This window comes from Pelodiscus sinensis, chromosome 3 (assembly GCF_052426305.1).
Source record: "Pelodiscus sinensis isolate ZL-2025 chromosome 3, ASM5242630v1, whole genome shotgun sequence".
NCBI lineage: Eukaryota > Metazoa > Chordata > Testudines > Trionychidae > Pelodiscus > Pelodiscus sinensis.
In genome coordinates, this window is record NC_143054.1 from 148153512 (window position 1) to 148172470 (window position 18959).

General features: G+C 41.9%; 2 protein-coding genes across 2 annotated transcripts in view; one reads left to right on the forward strand and one right to left on the reverse strand.

Annotated features, from left to right (window-relative positions):
• Positions 1 to 18959, forward strand: part of RCOR3 (REST corepressor 3) — a 460088-nt gene that overhangs the window by 278108 nt on the left and 163021 nt on the right. The gene's annotated exons all lie outside the window — the stretch shown is intronic.
• Positions 1 to 18959, reverse strand: part of KCNH1 (potassium voltage-gated channel subfamily H member 1) — a 269858-nt gene that overhangs the window by 205971 nt on the left and 44928 nt on the right. The window contains exon 4 of the mRNA XM_075925116.2: positions 13679 to 13807. Coding sequence (XP_075781231.1) covers positions 13679 to 13807 — 129 coding nt within the window. The remainder of the gene's footprint in view (positions 1 to 13678; positions 13808 to 18959) is intronic.

The window sequence follows — 18959 nt, forward strand, 5'->3', positions numbered from 1 at the left end:
AGATTTCACATCAATGCAGGAGATGCTCCTAGCCTATACAGGTGAAAGACCAGAATCAGGAACAATAAGAGTTATAACAAGAAGTGAATATGGCCCCTGATGTGTAGTGGATGGTGTGACTGTAAGCAAAGATATAAACACCACACCATATGGTCTAACAAAAAAAAATGTGTAGATTCAAACTCTGCAAAAACATTCACCTGCACTGGGGGGGAGAGAAGAATTTTATATGCTGAATTTTAGCCCGGAATAATTGTTTTACAACTGATTCATAAACCCCTCAAAACAAGGGACCTTTAACAGTGTTAGCAATAACAGTGACATTTATGATCATTAATTTGCAATCAAAGAAATTCAGTCAGAACTTGTATTTGAACCTCTCTAGCTTCCTAAAAGAAAAATATGATTAGGTCCCAATCCTGCAAGATACTTGGTGTCTTCTTAGAGTCACTGACCATTTTCAAACCCCATTCTCATTGAGGGTGCTTAAAACCTTTTGCAGACTTTCTCTCAATATGGTTCTGAGGCTGGGAAAGCTTCTATAACCTTCTGACTCCATTAAGAGAAGAAATTATGATACCTTTAAAGAGCAGCAAGGGTTGCTTATCTGCAAGTCCCATATTTAAATCATTGGGATTGGAGTGGTTAAAGTGCTGCCCAGCACTGTGAATGTTTCCTGTCAATGCTCTGTTGTGGAAACATTAGCTGGAATATGTCTTTGCAAAATAAAGGGGCGACACATTACAGAAGCAAATTATATGGATTTGCCATTCATTAGAACCTTTTTAGCCTGGGGCTGAAAAGGGGACTTGACATGTGCTTCTTAAGGAAAGTACAAAGGAGCAAACCTAAAAAAGTAGTGGAATCAGACAAAAAATACTTGTTAAGACAAAGCAGAATTCTTAGAAGATTTTTAAGGAGATATGATGGATGGAGCTGACAGGAAGCAGCTGCTATTTCCTGTAAAATTCAGTGTATTTTGCACCTGAATATGAAGCACAGTGTTTGCCGCATAGAGCAGGAGATCTCTTTAGAGAATCAACCTTGCCAAATTCAGAGGCTAATCCTCACCTGATGTTAATCAGCACAGCTCTATTGAGTCCAATGTAACAACCTCAATTTACAACAATTGACCCCAAAGCTGCTTATTTTTCACAATATTCAGACTGATAAATTTTCATGGCAGCTTTTTAACAGTACATTTCCAAAGGAATATTCTTCCCTTGAGTAAGTCCCAAAAGGCCCAGTCCTGAAGCCCTTATTCACTTCTTATTCTGTCAAAACTCCAAGTAGGCCAGTAGGTGTCATAAGAACATGTGAGGGAAATTGTACCTATGGGCCAGAGGCATAGCTGAGGTCAATGCCAATAAGTATAGATCTTCTGAAGCTATGGCAACCAGGAGCTCTTCTGGGGCCAGGAGACCAGCCAAGCTGGTGACAGTGAGGTTGGCAGCTCACAGGCATCCGTGCCAATCTAGACGCACTTTTCCGCAAAAAAGCCCCGATCGCCATTTTCGCAATCGGGGCTTTTTTTGCGGAAAAACAAATCTGAGCTGTCTACACTGGCCCTTTTGCGCAAAAGGGACTTTTGCCTGAATGGGAGCAGAATATTATTTCCGCAAGAAGCACTGATTTCAGACAGTAGGAAGTCAGTGCTTTTGCGGAAATTCAAGCGGCCAGTGTAGACAGCTGGCAAGTTTTTCTGGAACAGCGGCTGATTTTCCGAAAAAACTGGCCAGTCTAGACTCAGCCTAATAGACTAACTCTACTGCTTACTGAAGCAATACTGCTGTGTTTTGGAACATTTATGTACACCAACATCCTTTTCTATCTAATGAATGGAAAAGAAAACTATGGAAATTCCAGCATTCACAGTTGTTCTATGTTTCATCACAGGGACAACAATGGCATTAGAATGCTCATTTGCCTCAGAGTACCCTAAAAGGAAGGAATCCCTCTTGATCTTATTAGAACACATTACTACAGAAGCCTGAAGGACGACATCCCAGGTACACAGACATTTAGGGCAAAGACTGATTACTCTCATTGGTCAATGAAGATAGATTAAGACAGCGATACTGACATTGAAATGCTAAGGGAGATTAGAGAGGCTACCAAAATAAAGAACTCTGTAATAATGGGGAATTTTAATTACCCCTATATTGACTGGATACATGTCACCTCAGGAAGAGAAGCAGAGAGAAAATTTCTCAATGGCTTAAATGACTGCTTCTTGGAGCAGCTAGTGCAGGAACCCACAAGGGGAGAGGCAATTATCGATTTAGTCCTGAGTGGAGCGCAGGATCAGGTCCAGGATATAACCATTACAGGACTGCTTGGGAATAGTGACCATAATATAACAACATTCAAAATTCCTGTGGTGGGAAGAACACCTCAGCAGTCCAGCACCCTGGCATTTAATTTCAAAAAGGGGAATTACACAAAAATGAGGAGGTTTGTTAAACAGAAATTAAAAGGCACAGTGACTAGAGCCAAATCCCTGAAAGCTTTTTCCCTGCATGGAAACTTTTTAAAGACACCATAATAGAGGCCCAACTTAAATGTATACCCCAAATTAAAAAACATAGCAAGAGATCTAAAAAGAGTCACTGTGGCTTAACCACCATGTAAAAGAAGCAGTGAGGGACAAAAAGGTATCGTTTAAGAAGTGGAAGTCCAATCCTAGTGAGATAAATAGAAAAGAACATAAACACTGTCAAATCAAGTGTAAAAATGTAATAAGAAAAGTAAAAAAAGATTGTGAGGAACAGCTAGCCAAAAACTCAAAAAGAAATAACAAAATGTTTTTTAAGTACATTAGAAGCAGGAAGCCTGCTAAAAAACCTGTGGGTCCCCTAGATGATCGAGCTATAAAAGGAGCAATCAAGGACGATAAAGCCATTGCAGAGAGACTAACTTATTTCTTTGCTTCAGTCTTCACGGCTGAAGACGTTGGGGAGATTCCTGAATCTGCACTGTCCTTTGTGGGTGATGAATCTGAGGAACTGTCCCGGATTGAAGTGTCATTAGAGGAGGTTTTGGAACAAATAGAAAAACTTAATGTTAACAAATCTCCGGGACCGGATGGCATTCATCCAAGGGTTCTAAAAGAACTCAAATGGGAAATTGCTGAGCTATTATCTGTGGTTTGTAACCTATCCTTTAAATCTGCTTCCGTACCTAATGACTGGAAGGTAGCCAACCTGACACCAATATTTAAAAAGGGCTCTAGAGGCGATCCTGGCAATTACAGACCGTTAAGTCTAACTTCAGTACCGGGCAAATTAGTCGAAACAATAGTAAAGAATAAAATTGTGAAGCATGTAGAAGAACATAATTTGTTGGACAAAAATCAACATGGTTTCTGTAAAGGGAAATCCTGTCTTACCAATCTGTTACAGTTCTTTGAAGGGGTTAACAAACATGCGGACAAGGGGGATCCAGTAGCTATAGTATACTTAGATTTTCAGAAAGCCTTTGACAAGGTCCCTCACCAAAGGCTCTTGTGTAAATTACATGGCCATGGGATAACAGGGAAGGCCCTTTCTTGGATTGAGAACTGGTTAAAAGACAGGAAACAAAGGGTAGGAATAAATGGTAAATTTTCAGATTGGAGAGGGGTAACTAGTGGTGTACCCCAAGGGTCAGTCCTGGGACCAATCCTTTTCAACTTATTCATAAATGATCTGGAGAAAGGGGTAAGCAGTGAGGTAGTAAAGTTTGCGGATGATACCAAACTGTTTATGATAGTCAAGTCAGAAGCAGACTCCAAAAAGATCTCACCAAACTGAGTGATTGGGCAACAAAATGGCAAATGAAATTTAATGTGGATAAGTGTAAAGTAATGCACATCGGGAAAAATAACCCCAACTATATGTACAGTATGATGGGGGCTAATTTGGCTACGACAAATCAGGAAAGAGATCTTGGAGTTATCGTGGACAGTTCTCTGAAAACTTCCACGCAGTGTGCAGCGGCGGTCAAAAAGGCAAATAGGATGCTAGGAATTATTAGGAAAGGGATAGAAAATAAGACCCAGAATATCTTACTGCCCCTGTATAAAACTATGGTACACCCACATCTTGAATACTGTGTACAGATGTGGTCTCCTCACCTCAAAAAAGATATTTTGGCCTTGGAAAGGGTTCAGAAAAGGGCAACTAAAATGATTAAGGGTTTGGAACGGGTCCCATATGAGGAGAGGTTAAAGCAACCGGGACTTTTCAGTTTAGAAAAGAGACTGAGGGGGGATATGATAGAAGTATATAAAATCATGAGTGGTATGGAGAGGGCCGATAAAGAAAAGTTATTTATTAGTTCCCTATATAGAAGAACTAGAGGACACCAAATGAAATTAATGGGGAGCAGGTTTCAAACTAATAAAAGAAAGTTCTTCACACAGCGTGTAGTCAACCTGTGGAACTCGTTGCCAGAGGAGGCTGTGAAGGCTAGGACTATAATAGAGTTTAAAGAGAAGCTAGATAATTTCATGGAGGTTAGGTCCATAAAAGGCTATTAGCCAGGGGAGAAAATGGTGTCCTTGATCTCTGTCTGTCAGAGGCTGGAGAGGGATGGCAGGAGACAAATCACTTGATCGTTGTCTTCGGTCCACCCTCTCTGGGGCACCTGGTGCTGGCCACTGTCGGTAGACAGGATACTGGGCTAGATGGACCTTTGGTCTGACCCAGTACGGCCATTCTTATGTTCTTATGTAAGTGAAGGACTTAAATTACTTTCTCTGCTGTAAGTATCAGAAAAAACATTATGTCTCTAAGAACCATTAGACAGTGGAACAAAATGCAAGGGAAGACGGGAATCACAGCATTGGTATTCCAGAAGGCTAGACTTGACCCATATTTCAAAAAAATTTTATCAGTCCTGCCATAATGAGGGGGAATGGACTAGACCACCTAGATAAAACAGTTTTCTCTCTTCCTATCAAGGTGACTGGGATATTCCAATGCCTGAAAACACCCATTTTTACCTCTGAAAAAAAGAAAAAAATTAAAATTTTATTATGTGAAACTCCAAAACACTAATTGTGCAATTCACCTTATAAGCATATTTATTCTTCACACAATCAAAAAGCAAATTCAATATTGTCCAGAAAGCCAACTTCTATTTTTTTTAATAGAACAATAACAGTCTCCAGATATCCCGTCATGCCTTCCTCTCCCTTGTTTTTTGTTTTTTTACTGATACATTAAGCACCTATCCTACAGTGAACTTTTGACCAAACCAATCTGAACTTACTAAAACTCACTCCACTGTTGCTGAGCCCAATAGGAGCGGAGGTTTTAAAAAGACAAAATTCTGAATTCAACTATCCTGATGGCCATGACTTCACTTTCACATATTTTCATCATTTTGAGGCAACCATTGTGACACAATCTCCTTTACAAACATAGATTTGGGCCTTCAAATCTTGAATGCTAGAAGAAAAGCATTTTCTCAGGAGTACAGGTTCTTTCAAAAAGGGTTTATTTTTCAAAAGAATCCCATCTAGACTGCAGTTTCTTTTTCAAAAAAGCGCTCTCACGCGACTATGCAAGTGAAATGCAAGATTTGTAAATCCACGCTGCATTTGAATTTTCGATCAGCTTCATTTACATTCCTCTTTCGAAAGAAGCATGTAGTTTAGATATGCCCCAGGCAGTCACTTTTAGCATATTAGTGCAAGACCCATTAGCACAAGTTTTTCTAACCAAGCTGGGAGGCTCTCTCCCAGCTGTACACAGAAGCAGTAAACAGAATGCTGATATCACCTGTTTGAGAAGCACAGACATTCTGTGGTGACCAGATCAGGAGCTGCTTAAACAAGCCTGGCAGTCAACTGCAAGTACCAGAAAGCCAATTCATGGCTGGTGCTGCCCCAGCATACATGGGTTGATTTAATTGGGATTGGTCCTGCCTTGGGCAGGAGCTGGACTTGATGACCTCCTGAAGTCTCTTCCACCTCTATGGGTATGTCTACACTACCACCCTAGTTCGAACTAGGGTGGTTAATGTAGTCATTCGAAGTTGCAAATGAAGCCCGGGATTTAAATATCCCGGGCTTCATTTGCATCTTGCCGGGCGCCGCCATTTTTAAATCCCCGTTAGTGCGGACTCCGTGCCCGCGGCTACACGCGGCATGGAGTAGGTAGTTTGAATTAGAAAGCCTAATTCGAACTACCTACTCCGTGCCGCGTGTAGCCACAGGCACGGAGTCCGCACTAACGGGGATTTAAAAATGGTGGCGCCCGGCAAGAGGTGTAACGAGGTGTAACGGTAGTTTGAGTTAGAAAGCCTAATTCGAACTACCTACTCTGTGCCGCGTGTAGCCGCGGGCACGGAGTCCGCACTAAGGGGGATTTAAAAATGGCGGCACCTGGCAAGATGCAAATGAAGCCCGGGATATTTAAATCCCGGGCTTCATTTGCAACTTCGAATGACTACATTAACCACCCTAGTTTGAACTAGGGTGTAGACATACCCTAGTGTAGACATACCCTATGATTCTACAAGTTGAGCTTGGAGAGACCTCATGTTTGAGAGGAGGAGTTACCTAGCTAGAGCCCAATTACCATGCCTGGGTGACTAACTACAGGCCCCAAAGAGCATCTCTGAGCTTGAACACTGAGTTCCAACAAGCTGCAGCTGCTGGGATACTTTCGAGGCATTCTGATATTCTTAGTTTGTGTACAATGCATGTTAATTGCTAGGGGATTATTACTGGCTTATTACTTATTTGATATTCTGGATTTCCTGGCCTGTTCCCGTTTGATTCTGGTAACATATTGCTGTACATTCTGTAACTACAATGTATAAATATAGAAAAACCAGGAGAAGCATACATATTAATGTTCCAGCGTTCATAATTGTTGTCTGTTAATTTACACATTGGGCCATTTGTTGAAGAATGCTGGTCCTAAGGTGGGTCACTGACATTTCATGTATCACATGCTGGGCAATAACAGAGGTGGACTCCATGTTTCTAAAACTAACTGGGATCTTAATTAAGAGAACTATAGGTTGAACCTCTCTAGTTCAACACACTCAGAATCTGACTGGTGCTGAACCAGAGAATTTGCTGGACTACAGTAAGTCAATATTGATTGGGTACGTACATTTCTATCACTATTCAATATTGTTTAGCAGCATTACCAACACTTCCAGTGTATACTGGGCTCTTGGACACTTAGGGGTAAATTACAGCACAGAACAATGAGAGCCAGGACTGGTTGCTGTAAACAACCTTTATGGAACCACGGAACAGTTGACCACACCCATGATAAATGGACATCCAGATAACTAAAATCATACTGGACCACGGATGTTGCTGTGTAGCCATGCAGCTAAAATGTATCTTTATGCAAAGTCATGTACTTCAATGTACTTTGCCAGCTACCCATTCTGAAAGCAAAAAGGACCTTTACCTTACCATTGATAAAAATTCACCAGCCATAATACTGTGTCTAAAGCTGATTCCAAGACAGGGATAGAGTTTTATAATTTGTCTTACGTTTTAAAATTAGTATTGTAAAATAAGTAAATGGACATGTTTGATTGGCTTTTTTTTTTAATTGTAATTTGATGTCCTTGTTCAAATGTGCATATTGCTTCTCTGTAAGAAAGGTTGCTTCTCTGTAACAAAGAAAACAACCTTGCCATGTGTGAGAGAGTAAGGATATTATGAGAGAGAAGTGTGAATGCCACCAGACCAAATGTTCTAGGAAAAAGCCGAGAACAGACATAAAGACGCCGAAGATTGCTGTATATCCCCATTGAGATGTAAGCAGTGAGCAAACTGACAGCTCTGAAAGAAAGTAAGCATTTCTCAATCGGGACAAAATATTTGTGCTTGAAACCAGCTTAGCATGGTAGAATAAAAAAAGATAAGGAGCAAGAGAAACAAGTGGAAATAACAAACAACTTTCAGAAAAACAGCATGATGATGCAAAACCCACTGATCATGATGGAAAAGGTAAACTGTTTTGCCTTAAGAGTGGGGGACATCCTACCATGACTGGAGCATCAGTTCAGTCTGATAGACCCCTACTCTTCCACCAATTATCAATCCACGGACCATGGACTGGTAAATATAATATCAATTGGTGGGACAGTGTATGTGCCTATGTAAGTATATGCTAACTGCTTTGCCATTGTATTCTCAATAAATGTGGCATGCTGCCATTTCCCTCTATACAGGCCTCGTATGCATCTTATAAGTATATCAGCTGGACCAGAGAGTGCTGTACTAGAGAGGTTCAATCTGTATTTATAGAGAATGCTGCGGCTAGCACTCCAGCCATGTGCACACAGACTGGCTTCTTGTCATCACCACCATTTTCCCTCCTGCAGCCTGTGGTTTTTCCTCCATGCATATTGCTACAAGCAAGGTCTTCAAGAGAGGAAGAAGGGTCTATATAATTTTTCGAAACCAGAGGTTATTCAGGAAGGAGCTCCATAGGTTTAAAGACTCTAAGGGTGTGCCTAGACTATACCTCTCTATCGACAGAGAGTTGTAGACTAGGCACATCAAAATTGCTAATGAAGCAGGGATTTAAATATCCCGTGTTTCATTAGCATAAACATGGCTGCCACTTTTTTTTTCAAAACGGAGCTTTTTAAAAAAAACGGCAGTCTAGATGCAGATCTGTTGAAAATAAACCCTTTTTCGACAGATCCTGTAAACCTCATTTTCTGAAGGAATACGGGATCTATCAACAAAGGGTTTGTTTTCAACACATCTGTGTCTAAACTGCCTTTTTTTAAGAAAAATCTCCATTTCAAAAAAAGTGGTAGCCATGTTTATGCTAATGAAGCATGAGATATTTAAATCCCTGCTTCATTAGCAATTTCGACATGCTTGATTTGCATCCCTCTGTCAACAGAGGGATGCAGTCTAGACATAGCCTAAGAGTCCATATAGTACTGAAAGAAGGGTCCATCCGAGAATCTTCTCATATTTTTTCATGTTAACTTTTTGTTCTCTGAGCAAATGGCAAAGACACTTGATTTGTAGTCTCTCTCTCCTCCTCGCCCCCAAAAAACTAGAATACAATACTCTGTGGCTTTGTTATCAGGTACAGAATCAGTAGAAATGAGTAGAAACATTTTTTCTGAATGAACTGTTGGGTCAGTTCTCAGGTTCAAAAACAATGTGGAATTAGTGCCAATGTTATTTCTTTAAGGTTTTCCTTTTGTTTTTTTTCCTGTTTCTTTATTTACAGCACTGGATTATAGACCAATGAGTTTCATTTAGTCTGGAGAAACTGACAAGGAGTTTCAAGCTCTCTTATTAATATCAAGTTTTTACATTCATTTGTGTTTACACCGTCACTACAAAGGAGTTTTGCTGCTTTTAGAATGCTGAAGAGAAGAGAGACTGCCCCTGAAAAAAGTTAATATGAAAGAGCTGCTGAAATGCCTAGAATGGGGACTTACATTATTACTGAAGCTAGGTTTCAATGGCAACAACAGTATTGAAAAGATCTATTTGTAGGAGCAAACACCACAATGTTTTCCTCTTCTACTTTAAGAGATGAAGTTTCATTCAATGGCACATTTCATCTTCAGAAAATCTGAAGAAGTCAATTTACTGCATTTTGAGAGGAACCTGGACTCTTTGTAATTTGCTTCAAAAATATGGCAAAGATTATATTTTAGAAGATGTATCAGTTTTCAATATTCAGCTCATTGAATTATTTCCTACCACCTCCTTCATCTGACTCAAAATAAATCACATCCTTTCATGGGCTGAATACAACAGTAATGACTAAATACTTGCCAAGTTGGAGCATTGATCAGTAACTTTCAGTTACTAGAGATAGAATTAAAAGCCACTGCCTTGTGAATTTAACATTGTGAACACTGAAAAAGTAAAGATGGGGTATCCAGATTTATATTCTCTGATTATCAGATGCCTCATCTGCATTCAGAATTATCTAGATTCTGCAAACCAAGCTCCTGAATAGTTGTCAATTCCATACACTCCCCTCTCTTTGATATCCAGTTACAGTTGACTTCTCCCATCTTTTTAATCATCAGTGACTGTTCATTCCCATTCTCCTCTAAGTTTCTAGTGAGTTCTAGAACATTCTTATTTCTCCTAATATACCCAAGTGGTATAAACAAGACAGTCTTTATGGTCTCAATAATGTAAAAAAATTAAATAGAGGAGTAAAGGTTTGATTCACAAATTGAATTAAAATAAACCAAGCAAACAAAGTCAGTTGGGTTCTTCAGAGTCCTCCTTCTGATCCAAAGTACTGCCATAAAAATAAAGTAAAATAAATTTTTTTTGGCAGGGGCAGTGATAATGAATACTGCTGGTAACATAGCAGGTTGTGAGATAAAAGGCTAGCAATCTTTCTCCCCACAGAGCTCATGACTGTTGAACCCAGTATCATTTTATATTCTAAATAATAATGAAAACAAAACAGTGGATCTAAGCAAGAAAAGATCTTGGGTTGTTCAAGTCAGCAGAACTCCTCCTCTTTAAAATGGACTTCAACACAGCCCCTTTTGCATATATCACTTTGAATGAACAAATACTTGATCCTGCCAACCTGCTGAATGTCTGACTACCCATTTGTACATATGAATCCTGTTTGCATATACAAATTACCTTGACAATAAAACTGCATTCAAATTTAGAGATAATTTTGAATGTCTGCTCCTTGGAGAGCTGCAAACACCATGTAATCATAAACCAAAAGGACAAGAGAATAGATTAGTTTCAGATATATCAGACATTCTAGAGGGTCTACTATGAGGGTCACATAAAATATCAAGTGCCAAATTCCGCCAAAATCTAACTCAATTGACTTGAATGGAATTGCACAAAGACTCAATTTTCCCCAAAAATGTTACGGGGAATGTGTTTGGTGACATACTACTTTTCTAGTAGTTATATTTCATGTTTTTAAAGCAACGTAAAGTAAAAGCAAATTTACTTAATTTCCATGGCAGCGTATATTATGCAGCTATTAAAAGCATATGAGTTTTTTTTAACCAAAAACCAAAAGAGCCTAGAATTAGAAGCATACCTAGTACAAGTCTTTCATTTTTCAAATTTCATCCTTTAATGCCTGTGATTATTAGGGTTTTTTTTAAATGAATAGGTAGTCTCGGTACCATTTTCATCTCTGCCTTCCCATCCCCATCTTCAAATAAAAGATGCATGTTCACTTTAGTTTACATGTCAAACTCAAATCATTGGTGCTAGACACACACATCCTTCAGAAAGTCACAAAGACTCTGACAGCTTTATTAATATGCTTGAAATTCAACATTCAATAGTGGGCAAAGGTATTCATAGCTAAGTACTCAGTACAGATTCTGTACCTGTACTCAGGCCAAGCCATAAGGTGCTCTTTAAATGGGCAGAGATAAATAAACAGCTGTTCTTTGCACAAAGTAACATTACTTTGATAAGCAAACCTACAGGACCTTATTTCTATTGATCAGATACCAGAGCCACACGTCCACTTCATATGAAACTAAACATAACTGCACATGCCAATGAGTTCTTTACATTTGTAAATGAACTATTAGGTGTTTAAGTGGAGATTTGCGCATGAAATAAGTAAATGTGCATGGCTTTAGGCACTCACATTTCAAAACTCTGGCATTTAGCTGCCTGTCTTGGTTTCCTCATATGTAAAATGGGCAGAACATCCATATGACTTGGATGCTGTGTGGACTGATTAGATTAATCTCTCTACATTTCTTTGGATACCAAACTGCTAAGCATCATCATCACCACTACTGTGAGGATAGTGCAATCCAGGGACTCAACAGGTTCAACTTTTTCAAATGTTTGATTATCGTTTTCTTTCTCCTACTTACTCCTCTTACAAAATAGAATGTGTCCTTATCTTCAAGGAAGAAAACAAATATCTACCTCTCAGTCCATAGCTCACTAGCATATTAGGTTCTTCAGCAGAATGTTTGTTTCAGCAGAAGCACAGGGGATAACTAGAGACAATCACTCCTGAAAGAAACTCACTTCATTGTCTGGTTAACCGTAGTGTGGGCAGTCATTCCAGTGAATAAGCTAGAGCTAGCTTTACTCCTAATACTGATTTATCTCAGCAGTCAGTTCATGTCAGAGTGAAGTAAAGACCTCTAGATGCCTGGCAGAAAGCTATTTTCTATGAGACAGATCTTCCTGATTACAAAACCCACTTTCTAATTTGATGAAACAACAACAAAAAAAACCCCAAACACATAGCAGTGGAAAGAAAACAAATCCTTGCAGCTTGGCAGAGTCTATTTTAAAGGGTATTCTTCATTAGGAAGGGAGATGGGTGTTAGAAATGTTAGATTTTTAAAATAAAAATGTAAATAAATGCAACTCTTAGTTAAGTTTTAAACTACAGATATTATTTGTCAACAACAGAACTTACTTCACGTACATCTCACTTCCAAGGATTCATCTTGCTTTACAATCTATTATGTGCAGACATAAAAGCCTACCTATGAATATGCAGGATCAGGGCCTTGCTGAAGGACCACAGCTTCTGGAGTGAAACTGAGCAATGGATTAACAACATGTAGCAACTCTCCCCAACAGGTTAGGACAGTTTGGGCCTGATCCAGGTCCTACTGAGGTCAATGGGAGTCTTTTCACTGAGTTCCATGGAAACCAGGTCAGGGCCTCATTTAGGCAGGTAAAATGAAATTACTCAAGTCTGGGCTAGGTTCCAGCAATAGGGTTAATGCCTCTGCTCTTGCACAGAGAGCCAACGGAACTGAGGGTATGTCTACACTGCATCCCTAGTTCGAACTAGGGATGCAAATGGAGACAATCGAACTAGTTAATGAAGCGGGGATTTAAATATCCCGCGCTCCATTAACATGATCTCGCCGGCGCGCTAGTTCGAATCACAGCTGATTCGAACCAGGAAGTGCACGCCGGGACGCGTTAGTTCGGACTAAAGCCCTTAGTCCGAACTAATGTTACTCCTCAAAAAATGAGGAGTCAGCTGTGATTCGAACTAGCGCGCCGGCGAGATCATGTTAATGGAGCGCGGGATATTTAAATCCCCGCTTCATTAACTAGTTCAATTGTCTCCATTTGCATCCCTAGTTCGAACTAGGGATGCAGTGTAGACATACCCTGAGAGAAGCTGAACAGCCCCTGTTCCTACCAAGGACAATGGGGTTATGGTGGCTAAGTGCCCTTCACTAGCTCATAACAACTATAAGTAGAGCCCTGCAAATCCACAGATAACCACAGCAGTAGATGTGACTGCTGATATCCGTGGCTCGTTTTTGTGGATGTGGATATAAATTTGGGCCCATGCAGGGCTCTAATTATAAGTCGTCAGAATCTCAACTTTACACCTTATCCAAAATCTGGCACTTGTAACAGCTCTGTGCTCACATAATACCATGCTGAAGCACTGATCAGCAATGAATTAAAAAGAAAAGCACCACTGGATCCCCAGCCCCAACTTCCAACAGTACATGGATTTTTCCTTAGTGATCAGCCATCCAAGCCAATGCTGCTTAGATCACTGTAAAGCTTGCAGCCATTCCACATGGAGCTGTATTTTACATAGCATGGCTGCCACTTGTCTTAAAATCCAATTCTTACTGTGGATACTAGAGGTCTTCACTTATTTCAAGATCAATGCACACCAAGAGAAACAGCACAATGCACAACTGTAGGACAAGAAAGACAAACCTTTACATGAATCATCCTCAATGGGCTGTTTGAAAGCTGTTATGTCGCTGAAAGTGCAAAGAAATAAAACCACTTTATCCTGCTCATTTCGAATTGGAGCAATTTTCACAAAGAACCAGACAGGTGTCCCTGGGGGGAAAAATATCAAAAAAGTTGGTCAATTGTAGACAGAAGACTGACTATGATATTTTTGATGTTGACTTTAAAAGAAGTGATTATTACTTTTTTGCAAACTCCCCAAATGAAAAAAAGTGACAGAAGAGCTGCCAGGATGGCTAGCATCTCAACTCTATCTCTGATTTGTTGTGTAATCTTGGATGAGTCACTTAACCTCTCTGTGCCTGGGGTTTCCTAGATGCAAAATGGTTAAAAATATTTTTTACCCACATTGATGAAGTGCTTGATCTCGACATAGTGCAGAGTCCCAGTCACTGAGACAAGTTGAGCTGTTCTCGGAGTAGAGTACCTGAATAAGGGATTAAAGGCAACTATATGCTACCTTGGTACCACACACCCTATCCGGGGGTTAGAAGGAGACACAGTTTGGCTCTACATTAGGCCTACCTGAAAGAGTCCAAAGTGACATTCAGGCAGCCAAGGAGCATTCAAGTACAGCCTTAGCCCCAGCCATGCCTCCAACACCAGGAGTCGTGAGGACAATGGCACTGGACTGGCTATCCCAGCTCTGTGCTTCCAGATTCCTCTGTGCAAAGGAAATCGCCTTTCCTCGGGCCATCTCAAAGTCTGCTCATTCTGACAATGCTCACACTTAGCCCAGTATAAGGTAACACCAGCAATGTCAATAGAGTTGCACCAGTGTGCATGTGATCAGGCCCACAGGCTGTGAAGAATGACTCTTCAATATAGCTTTGCTTTTGTAATTACCTAGCTGGATTAAGTGCTAATGACAGCTCTGACTGGAGTCCTCTGCTTATCACACTAGAGACACCATACAGACAGTGGTCATACCAGCTTCTCTGCCAGTGTGTGTCAGATATGACACAGACAGGCCATCTCTAGAGGGGAGAAGGTAATCCAATCCCCAGGTCCAATCCCCTGGTGTTTCTGTGGATGCTGCCAAGATTATGTCAATTACAGAGAGGGGGACCCTATCCACTAGCACCAGCACTGACATCAACAGACTTATTTTAGACAAACTGCAGCTATCAGATGCTAGAGACGTTGGGGTGTTAGTAAGCTGAAGGGATCCAACAGAGCCCACATACCACACCAGCTCCTTTGTGGAAGCTACAGCCCTTGTCCCAGGACTCTCAGCTCCTCTAAAAAGGAAAGCAAGTCTCTGTTACGGTTATGATGGAAACCTCAAGAGGGTGAGCCAAGTGTAACCTGCACAAAGATGTCCACATGAAGCTGCATTGACCCTGGAACATTTCCTCTAAAGAGTATAAGCTGCCTCATTCATCTCACTGAGGTGTTAACCAAGCTATCCAAAGAGGTTAATTTAGAAGTCACCATTTACTCCACTCTGCATGTAAGAACACAAAGGGAGAATTCACAGATCCGCACAATTCACTGTGAGTGAGGCCGTATGTTGGTGCCACAAGGGGGTGGTGCTTAAGAGATACCACTATTCATTTCCCCCCTCAGACAAGCAGGATCTCAGCCCAATATGCCTAGCACAGCCTATAGACATATGTAAGCCTCCAGAGTTCTGGGAGCACAGTAACCTTCAAAGAGCTACACAATTGTATTCTGACCAGGATAGCAAGCAGCATCACATTTCTGTACCTTGCCTGGGCGGAACTTATTTTGTGGGTGGAGCTTGGAAGAGTGCCATCTCTTCCCTCCCTCCCCCTTTCCCATGCCTAGGTTCATTTGATTCTAGCAGCCTGAAGCTGAGAGGTGCATATCACATCACCTATCAGCTGAACTGTATGGCGTGTTTTCAGAGTACACACTCTAATTACATGATCACTCAGCTCTTAGCAATAACTGTGGCTACTCATGGCTCTTGGGTGCGGTCAGAGGAGCACAAAGTCCTAAGGAATTTCACAAACTTTTGAAATAAGGAACTGGCAATTTCCCCACAGTGCTAATGTTTATGAGCCATGTTGTTCTCAATGCAGCACCCAGCTTTCTTCCAACATCTTCATACAGCAGTCTTCCTGTGAAGATAAGGGAAGCTCAGTGGTGCATGGACAGTTTCCATAACTGAAACTCTTTTTTAAACACACCCTCCTGCATCTGGATATTGCAGAAAGCTTCAGACATTATTCAAGCTTCCAGGCCATACGTGCTGCAAGCCCTGTGAATGGCAGGGTTAGGGAAGGAGTCTCCAATTTAAAAAAACAGGGTAAGCCTACAGATGGACTTCCAGTCACTGAAGGCCATTTGGGGGAATAACTGTCCCAGTAAAAATCATTAGCAAGTTACTAATCAACCTAAAAGGCTCATCTACAGGGAAGCAAGTATCCTTTTGTCATACTTTATTCTCTTTGCGCTCACCTTTATGTACTTTCTTAGCCACATCTCTTTCTCTCATGCAGTTTACCATTCCAGTGTATTCTTTCATCCTTTTGTACTTGCCCTTCTTCCATGCACAGACTGTTCCTGATCTGACCAAATGCACAGCCAGTTCTCCACCACACACTTTCACCTGTTCCATTATACCCCATGTCCATGCCCACTCACTTGTGTTCCAGGTTCTGCTACTCTCTGCATTCTTAGGGTATGTCTGCAGTGCAGCTGGCAGCAAGTCAATCTCCTGGGGCAGACAGCAGTCACTAGCTTTTGCACTTGTGTTTCCTTTCTGCCAGAAGCATCCCAGATTGCCTTATTGAACTGCAAGCTATTGCTATAGTGCTAGACATAGTTTTAAACCTTCATAGTATTTAGCCTGTGTCACATACCCAGTCTCGCCTCCACTTGTCATTTTTAAGACACCTTGGCATTCAGATGTTGTATGCAAATTATAGAAAATAGTGGGTTCTCCCCAGAAAACTCAGGCAATTTACCTCCTGCTCTGGTTTAAACATTAGCTTCTTCTCTGGTATATGCTGCTTGCCCTGGGTGCTTTGGTTCTACAGAGGAAGTTATTTAAGAGGTGATTTTTCCTGATTGGGGAGCCTATATCACCCCATGGGTTTCTATCAAGAACGTTCTCACTCTGGCATCCTCAATTTCATGTGTGTTCTTTCAGTATGAAATGCCAGATGAAAGTAACTGCTGTGGCTGGTCTCAGAGGAAGACTCTTTGAGCTCTAAGGGCTTTATGGATCAGTACCATAATCTTGAATTGGATCTGACAGTGAACAGGAAGCAAACACAGCCTGTAGCATTCCTATGTAAGATGCTTTGATCAACTCTTTCTTCCTCATGACCTAGCTCACCATATTATGTGCCAGCTGCCGTTTCTTTTTGAATGTTTTATTGGGAGCCAGATGGAGTTTCTAGCTCACTGTATCTAGGCCAGCAGAAAACCAAATATTCTTGCTAGCCAAACAATGGAAAGACATGGCTTTCCTAACTGCCATTACTTAGGTATCCTCTGGAGTACCACTAGGTCAGGATGCCACACTCATGGGACTTCATAGGACAAGAAATGCTAACAGTTGTAGAGCTGGTCTGGGTAATCCCTTCTACAGTTCTGAAACTATATGTAAATAACAGCAGCATAGATGATTAAATGGAAAAAATGATTTTCAGTGATCCACAAAGTAATGTACAATTGTTCCCTAGACTCTCTTGCGTAGTGCTTTGTCCACTTTCATTTTAAACATCTCTAGGGCTAGGAAACAGGTACTGGGGAGAGTAATTTATATAATAAAGTGGGGCGCTACTGACAATGCATTTGCAACTCAGAGCTAGTTCATAACTGGCCTGAGATCTAAATTGTAGGAACACATGTAAAGGTTTAAGTGAGTTTGTGGCCATCCCAAGTTCTTTTCTGTAGGCTGGTTTCATTATCAGAGGAATTTTACTTTTTAAAACATTAAACAGTTTATTTTAATATTAAACATGAAAGCTCTAAGTGAAAACCAATAATATATCAGACCAGAAACTAGGATTTCAACCTCTAAATTAGGAGACCCTACACTATCAGTGTCAATGTTGACGTCTCTGCTCAGCCAGACAGTTGTTATTGGCTCAGAAATGCCTCTTTTAAGACAGTATTGGTCTCAAATCCAGTCCACAATTTATAGCTGAGGCAGCACCTCCACCTGCCTGATTTTTCAGAGCTTGTATAGCTACATGGGGGAAGATTTTCCTCACATCCCTCTCTGCACTGACGTATGCCTGCTTATGGGTGCACAGACAGGAAAGCAGCGTCTCCAACAATACAACTACTTTCATTTACGCTTTGTTTTTAGTGTTGGCAAACTCTCTTGCTAGAGAAGATCAATGCTGATGCCAGTACACAATGACGCAAACCCTCCTGCGGCAGACTGACTTCTGTTATATTGGAATCAACAGTGAAGGAATCCAGTGCCTTAATGGAATATGTGGTGTCCCACTATACATCCGTTGACGTTGACGCTCAAGTCGTTGACACTTGTAGCAACTAGGGTTGCCAGGTGTCCGGTATTCTACCAGACAGTCCAGTTTTTGGGCCCTCTGTCTGGTAAAAAAAAAATCTAGAAAATACCGGACATGTGCAATGTCCAGTATTTCCTGGATTTCTGGCTGGGCGCCAGACAGAAGCCTGGCGGGGGCTGGGGGAGTGGCTGGGAGGCAGGGTGCGATCGTCGCTCAGAGCCCTGGCTGCATCTGATGCCTTGGGGAGGAGAAGCCCTGTCCCTGCTCCTGAGTGCAGGGTGGAGCCGCAGCCGGACTCACCCGTGCTTCTCCGGACCATACGCAGGACTGACAACACCCTGGGATCTGCATGTGCCTGGGTCAGTCCTGCCCCCCCCCCCCGCTTCCCCCGACCCTTCCCAACCAGCTCCACTGCCCCCGACCCCCTCCCGGCCACCCCTGCTTCCTGCCAGCCAGTTCTTCTCCTCCTGATCTCCCCTGGCCAGCCGTGCTGCCCCCGACCCTCCCCCCCCCCATCTCCCCGGGCCAACCACGCTGCCCGACCCCTCCCCCATCTCCCTGGGCCAGCCGCATTGACCCCAACCCACCACCTGCCAGCCCCGTTCCCCAGCCCCCCCATCTCCCCCAGCCAGCCGTGCTGCCCCAACCTCCCCCCCATCTCCTCTGGCCAGCCATGTTGCCCCTAACCCCCCGGCTGCCAGCCCCGCCCCTTGGCCCCTCCCATCTCCTGCGGTCAGCCATGCTGCCCCCGCACCCCCTCCCAGCCAGCCCCGCCTCGGCCGTTC